Here is an 8144-nt window from a genome sequence, read left to right as displayed (position 1 = left end):
GATCACTGATCATCGACTTCCGATAACAGCATTCGTGCAGAGAAAGATTCATAGACGGGGCAAATGTGTATTTTATATTAACATGAAAATAAATACTCCACCATCATGATTTCACCAACATAGCACCTAGTTGATAGGAACTACTTCTCCTTCCGCCTGTCACTATCCAGAGGTAACTATGAGCCTCGTCAGTCAGCCTATGAGGGGCTGCACGAGAACATTAAACATGCGCGGTGGTCGCCCGTCAGTATCCGCCTAAAGATCATCCACAGCCATGCATGTTGTTCTCGAGCACATTCAAGAAGCATTTCATTGGTGGACTTCAGGCTCAAAATCATATCGCTCACATTTGAAACCCTTAACTTTACTCCGCGGCTCATAAGACTTTATAGGACTTATTGTTGAATTTAACTTTGTCTTGGTTTTTGCGTGATGAAAAGATGACGTATTCTGCTCCTCCCAGAGAGGTTTATTCAGTTCTCTCCTCCTTCATTCACTTCCGTGGAGAGGCATTGGTTCTTAAGTTACTGCCAGCCACAGCCTAAATGGCTCACATGTTACTATCATTTATATGTTGAGGCATCTGACAATCAATATTATTTCGAAACATCATTAGCCTCCCCCCTACTCCCCCCCAACCTCTTTGTGTCTGTGTGTACGTGCACACCCCTAAAAGTGCACCCTGAGGCTGGAGACCAAAAATTCACACAAAGGTGAGGACACTTGTCTAGATAACACCAGGTAGTACGGTAACTTGTGTTGTAAGAACAGGTGCACCCCCACAACGCTCACCAAAATCATCAGTAAAACCAAGAAGCTCCAGACTGGTCACAGCTGATAGCAAAGAGTAAGAAGAAACCTGCACTGCACAGATGTTTAAAGCCCCCACAGAGATCTAGTATAAGTCAACCAGAAGAGCCCACCACACCGCAGAAGCTGAGGGACACCGAACAGACCTGAAACCCAAGCAGAGCACTGGCCAACGCAACCCAGGTGCCATGCCCACTCCCAAAGGTGCAAGACAGCCATCCCCAAAGGAGCCTACCTGAGTCCCAGTCTCCGGGAACAGAGCGGCACCCATCCCAACCCAGAGAGCGGGGCGAAGAGACAGAGTACCAGGCCGGCAGGGAGGACCCGGGCCTGCACCACACAGGACAGCACAATGTATACAGATTAAGGAAAAGAGAAGGTGGCTCCAGGACCCATCAGCTCTGTGGCCCACTGCTGTGGAGCAGTGCATCAGCCTAGACCGACAGAAGCATAGCTAGTGGAGGATAGTCCAGCCAAAAAGTAACAAATGCATGAACTCGTTTTTCAGCATCACTCTGAGACAGGATGCAATACTGCAATTCTTTGTTGAACCCTTTGAATTAAAGCTTCGGTTACATATTGGTGTTTGCTGGTGGAGGCAAAACGACAACATATTCATGGAAACCAAAGATATGATGCAGACTAATGACACGTATTTGTTTCATCCACACTGAATATCAAAAGAAATGCTTTTAAAATGTATCAAGCAGTAAAATCACTCGAGTGGCAGATCACACACATGCAGCCGTTTCATCTGCAGGAGCCCTTCTTATGCTGCAGGTCTGGCAGCATCGCTTTAAAGAAGGCTGCAGTAATGAATGAAAAGACAGCGATGTAACCAAACATTGTTATTTTATTATCATAAAAAGTAACACAATCCCCATTAGGCATTACATACACTACAACAACAGTAACACCAGTACGACACATCAAAGGGACTTTTGGATATTATAGACATTTTTAAAAATCCCTCCTTTTTATTATTTAAATTGTTTTGACTAGTTATAACAGATGAACATAATTTACAGGTATGACATATTGTCACCATTAGAAACATTGTTATTGTTGAGAATCTCCAGTCTTAAAAACAACCGCTAATGTTGAGGGAAGACATTTCATGGACTGTCACTGTAGAAACAGGGATTGTGCTGGAGAAGGGTTGATGTAAGGCCACTGGGCCAGGCGACAATGTGGAGGCTCGGGGTAGGGAGCAGTGCAAACATTAGAGATGAGAGACACGTGTTCCAGCAGGCACACAAAGCCCCATTTCACTGGTGGAACAAAGAAGGACCCCGCTGCTGTGGAACAAGAGCTAAAAACCTTCAAACGTGGTAAAAGAGATGCAGAGATTCATTTCTACTATTGAGGCTTCAACCTAGCTGTGACAGTAAGCCTAAGGTTTCTGTATCTGCAGGGACAGGACTCACTCTCAGTGGTGAAGGTGGAGCAGTGATATCGGGACTTATTCTCATCTTTCTATAGTCTTACAACGTGGGTACAAATGGCACAAACAACCTATGTGTAAAAGTATAATTGGGACTAAAATCCTAGTGTAAAGGTAGTAAGAAAAACGACCTACTCTAGGGAAAGAGCAGAGACGAGAACCTTATTACAGAGATAAAGGATGTTTCGCAGATTTGTTGAATAAAGGTGACTAAAACTGGTAAAAGTGGTAGAAACCTTCAGGCATGATTGACTAAGGGCTACAATTCTAGAATACTTAACATTGAACACTCTGTTCCAGAGAACAGAACATCCCTGAGGGATACAACCCAAGAACTGCAGGGGACCCGATGTAGAACAACACAGGGGAAAATGCAAAGACCAACAAATGACGTCAGTTACACAACAAGTGAAATGTGGATGTGAAATTGTTTTTTAATGAGAACTTTTCTGAAAGTCAGCACTGGATGGAGTAAAGGAAAAGAACAGTGACGTCGACACTTTGATATGTAGTGTGATAGTATATTTATGGTGCCCTCTAAAAGTCAACTGGAATCCAACACGAGCAGCTTTTACTCCACACTGTTCATGTGTCAGTTGAATATGCCGTATATACACAGACGGTAGGGTGAAATATCACTGTACCGTTAACCTACTCTTGGAGAGCACTGAATACATGTGTTTGTAAGACATTCGCAGGCTAGAGGCTAATGACAGTGATGTTTCAGACTGTCTTTCGCTTCTATGGAGGTAGTTGGTATAAGTAGAGAGAAACTTACCGGATGGCAACAGTGAAACAGAAAAAGGGATGAGAGGAAATCACTGCTAAAACACTACAGAGGTTGTGGAACCCAATTTCAAGCATGATTTATAACAATTTTCAAATGTAGCTTTTAGTTCACACATCACTGTGACGTAGTCAGGTGCTCCACCTGCCAGTCAGTCTGGACTCTGTGCTGCTGGCCAGTAAACGGGAGAATGGTCAGTGCCAGAGATATGCAAGCACAGCAGCCGTATGATACTATAATCTCACCATATTGTCTTCATTTTTAATTATAGTCTCGCTGACCACAAAACATCTTAGCACCAGGAGTGAAGAGCTCAAGGTTTTGATTCAAGCCGTTTGAAGACAAACTGAAGTATTTATAAACTTGATAAAAATATAAATCGGCGAAAAAGCTGTGCAAAAATACTAAAAATGTCAAATCCCTGTCTTTTTCTCTGTGTGTGTATACCAGACTGGATGCTTTGTTTGTTAGAGCTTGCATTCTGTGTTGGACTCTAAGTCACTACAAGTGCAACTGCAATGTTGTACATGGCACATTAACATGTAGCACAGACTTTGCTGTTCTCACACAAGGATTTATAACGTGAACTCTCATGCACTTCCTGTCTCTGGAACGTGGGCGGTTATTTTAGTAAACAAGTAAACGTTGACCCCTCATGTCCACTGATTAAAGCCGTTTCACATCGAGGAGTCTAAATTTTGTTGTTTGATTCACTTGTTCAGTTTTTTCCTTTATTGTGTTGTCTTGTCGAGGTAGTATTTCCAACAACGCGCTGCTTATAGTCTCCAGATTGTTGGTGGTGGTTACTGTGACTAGAATGACGATATCTGTATTATAGGAGGAAAGACGAGCAGTGAAATAAGCCGTAATAACGCCTGTAGAGCCTCAACAGCGTCTAAAACTCATCTAATAAATACGTCCAGAACCTGAATGAAATGAATCTCAACAAGAAAAGCGACTCAGGATACCAAGAAATATTTCATGTTACCTACACACATAATATACTACACAAATGTAGTTGTCGGTGTAGAGTATTGTAATGTATAGATTTATAATGTAAATCTGATCACTGATTTTGGGGGTTTTTCCTCTATGAGACTGGACAAGGGACTCTATGTCCACTGGACTAATAAGACAGTTTTTGGATGGACTGTAGCCAATGGACATGAAGGGTAACAAAAAGAACAAAAGGTAAAAGTCTGTAATCATCAATCTCATCTCTGGACCTGCAGCCGTCCATGTTTAACTGCTGCCTGCACAGAAACCGCCAACAGTGTCGGGGAGTTCAGATGGGCACCATAGACATAAGAAATGCTTCCATACATTCTACAGAAATGTTCTGGTATAAAACAAAACAACTGTCCTTTATAACCACTTCACATGTGTTGTTATGTTTTGGAGTGATGATAAAGGTTTTTATTGCCATTTTCTGTGGCACTGCACCTTAAAGGGTGTTGCCATTGGCAAATGTTATTTGAGGGCAAACAGAGACAAGTAATGAGTAAGAATTGGTTAGTGAAACTCTGGGAACCCCTTATAGGTCAGGAGGACTGATGCTTCTCAGGGTGTAATACCAGTTGACACCACAGGAGGGGGTTAAGTAATCTTAAGCAGCTGAATGGGCGTGAAAATAACATAACCTGAGATTACAGATTATCCAAGCATTCAGTCACTCGCTCAGTCACTCACTCACTCGAACCCACACGTATGAAAAACACAAAAGCTGTAGTGTGTAAACTAGAGGCTAGAGAATGACAGTGTGCAATATCCTGGTGTGTGTAGTTCTGTGTGAACGAGCTGCTTCCTGGGGATCTAACTTCCTGTCTGTCCATCCATATGTGTGTTAGCAGGTATAATCACAAAGGACCTGTCACAGCTGCACTGCCAGTCAGTCTGTCAGCTTTCACTGTAACAGTCCATGCAGACTGATTTTCTGACCAGTCCACTGGCTCTGTGTTCTGCCCAGCCCTTAGTTCTGACCCTAGACGCTGGTGATTGACGCAAGGCAGGCACTGGGCTTCTGGAGTTTTTCTGGTTGGGTGCCAGCAGGTTCTGGAATGGCACGGAAGGAGAAAGGAGGACCGTTTCCAGTGGTGATGTTGAGGTGGCCTGGGCTCAAGGCCAGATTCTGCCGTCGGTTACTCTCCACTATTGAAGAGGTGTTAGATGCTAAGCTCTCTCTCGTTCTGCAGAGTGACAGAGACACAATTAGAAATAACACAACCATAAGAGAAGGTTCTTCAAGCTGACATTGGTGTGTGTGTGTGTACATATATATACATACACATGTGTTTGTGTATATAAACTACCAGTCAAAAGTCTGAGAACAGTTATACAGTTATTTGTTGCAGTCGTTCAAGTCCAGTGAACAGCTTGAAATGGTACAAAGGTAAGTGTTGAACTGCCAGCGGTTTAAAACAAAGGTAAGGTCACCAAAACTGTAAAATAATGTACATTTCACAATTATACAAAAAAGGCCTTTTTCAGGGACAACACGGGTAAACATTTTAAATCTGTTCTGCAGCAACGGAGGCTGATCAGCCTTGAAAGCTGCTGCTGTTACTTCCTACATGCACCGAGTTGGTCAGGGCTTCATCCTACAGCAGGATAAAGACCCCACACAGTCCAAGCTGTGGCAGAACCACCTCAGGAACAAAGAACAAGATGAGCTTGGAAACATGGAGGTCCGGCACAGTCTCCAGACCTAAACCCATCGAGCTGGTTTGAACTGGACAGAAGAGCGAAAGCAAAGCAGCTACAAGGTCCACATTCATGGGAACATCTGCTCCAGATGTGGGAGAAGATTTGATTCGTGTTGTAGAAAGAAGCCACGGCTGTGTTCAGCTGTTATATCACAGGGGGCGACTTTGATGAGTCAGAATATATTTGGTCTATAAACTGATTTTGATAGTTTTTTCACTCTAACTTCTTATTTGTCCTATGCTTTCATTTCAAAATGCAATGAGACATTAAACTGTATGATTTTCAATAAAAACTGGAAAAACTTTTGATTGGTATATATAGTAGCTGTTATTGTCATTATTATTATCTGCTAAACTGATATAACACTATAGCTACCTCAAATCTCACCTTCTATTGCACATCGCTTTTTGTCTAATTTTATTATTGTTATTATTACTATTATATTTATTATTGTGACCAATTTCATTCTTCATTTCAGAATCAGAATCCTGTGGTGACAGCCGACACAGTACAGACAGTAACTGACTAAACTAAATGAAATAACACATCACAGAGTTACATTTACAAAGGTATTGGCCTCTTTCCTATTTTTTGTATGTTTTTCACATTTAAATATTTCTTAAATGTTTCTTAAACTTAAATTTAAACATTAGACAAAGATAACAAGTTAACACAAAATGCAGTTTCTAAATAAAGGTTTTTATCATTAAGGGGAAAAATTGAGTCCTACATGGCCCCGTGTGAAAAATACAAAGAGCTCAAATATAAATATCGCACAAACACAAAGTATCAGAATGAAAGACTTGTTGTGCAACCTGAATGATCTGAAGGATGACTTGTAGAGGCTCCCACAGGCTGGCTGGGATGGGCAAAGGAGACTCACTAAAGCTTTGTGTTTGCAGTGATCCAGAGTAGGATGGCACGGTTGGCTCCTTCAACTTGAATGGGCTCAGAAAAAACTGACCCCCTCCTCAGAGGCTGGAAGCATTTTGTTTTTCTAATGGAGGCTAAATCCTTGTGTTCAGCTTCCTCCTATAAAATGTTTGCAATTTTACTTAAAAAAGAATAAAATAAGACTTAAATATGTTTACCCAACATGAAGAAGCATGCTACGCTCACTAGTGTCCACAGTGATTGATGCTCTACCAGGTGCACACGGACCAGACCATCAACAAGAAGCTCAGTGAGAAGGCAACAATTGTTGTGCAGTTATTAAGAAATGAAAGAAATATTAAATTCCTATAAATCACCTTCTGTCTTGAATTCCATCCTATGAGGTAATTATGTTCAAAACAAACTTTATTTTCTAGTAAGAATGTACTGACTTTACTCACATATGTAGCACATATGTAAATCTATTGTCTGTTGCTACGTTGCGGACGGGGCCTCCACACCTAAACAGGAAAATGAGTCATTGCTGTTGTGAGCTCCAGTCAATATTACAGGCTGTGGTCAGCTGACCTGTGGTGCTGCTCCGACGTGCTCTTTGTGGATTTACACAACTAGATGTAAGCAGATGTCTTAATACCAGATGGTAAATGAAACTAAGCGTTATCAGCCTTGCACGTGTCCTGTCTACAGGAAGCGGTGTCTGAAAAGGGCTGGGAAAATCATCAGAGACCCCAGTCACCCATCACATGGACTCTTCACCCTCCTGCCCTCTGGGAGGCGCTACAGGAGCCTCCGGACTAAGACCACCAGGTACCGGAACAGCTTCTTCCCCACAGCTGTCAGACTCCTGAACTCTGCCTCCTGACATCTGACCCACGTTAAACTCATGGACTGAACACACACACACCCACAATGGACAACTGTACCCTCAAACACACAATAATAACATGGACTGAACCACCACTCACAACCACCAGCACTTTATATAGCCTCTGTAGAAACTATCTACACCCTCACTTATCTTAACTGCACTGCTGTATAGCTCTGTGTAAATAATCATTCTGTACATTCAATAATCTTTAATCCTACAACTGTTTACAACTTGCATAGTTCCCATTTCTGTATAGCTGTATATCCCAGATTCTGTAAAGTTATTTATTTCATATTCTGTATAGTTTTTCATATTTATATCCTGTTCATATCCTGTACATAGCTTGTACTCACTACAGCCTGTACATACTTATAGTTATAGAATATTCACAACATACTTCATACCGTGTACATTATAACATACCATAATAGACCCATTTCTGTAATATACTCACATATCTATATTATTGCTAATATATATTGTAATATATCTATATCACTAAAGCACTTCTGGATGGATGCAAACTGCATTTCGTTGCCCTGTACCTGTGCATGTGCAATGACAATAAAGTTGAATTCTATTCTATTCTATTCTTATCTTTCTCCATCTCTGAGTTGGCTCTCGTTCTTTTGTCTCAT

The 8144-nt window shown here is 41.6% G+C and overlaps 1 protein-coding gene across 4 annotated transcripts in view; it reads right to left on the bottom strand.

Annotated features, from left to right (window-relative positions):
• Nucleotides 1-4873: 4873 nt before the first annotated feature.
• Nucleotides 4874-8144, bottom strand: part of stox2b (storkhead box 2b) — a 46458-nt gene continuing 43187 nt past the window's right edge. For all 4 annotated transcript variants that reach the window (XM_026181491.2, XM_080308962.1, XM_080308966.1 and 1 more), the window contains one exon: nucleotides 4874-5227. In XM_026181491.2, the coding sequence (XP_026037276.1) occupies nucleotides 5023-5227 (205 nt within the window). In that variant the 3' untranslated portion in view covers nucleotides 4874-5022. The remainder of the gene's footprint in view (nucleotides 5228-8144) is intronic.

The sequence above is a fragment of the Astatotilapia calliptera genome, chromosome 2, assembly GCF_964374335.1.
Source record: "Astatotilapia calliptera chromosome 2, fAstCal68.1, whole genome shotgun sequence".
NCBI lineage: Eukaryota > Metazoa > Chordata > Actinopteri > Cichliformes > Cichlidae > Astatotilapia > Astatotilapia calliptera.
This window is presented reverse-complemented; position numbering and strand designations above follow the sequence as displayed.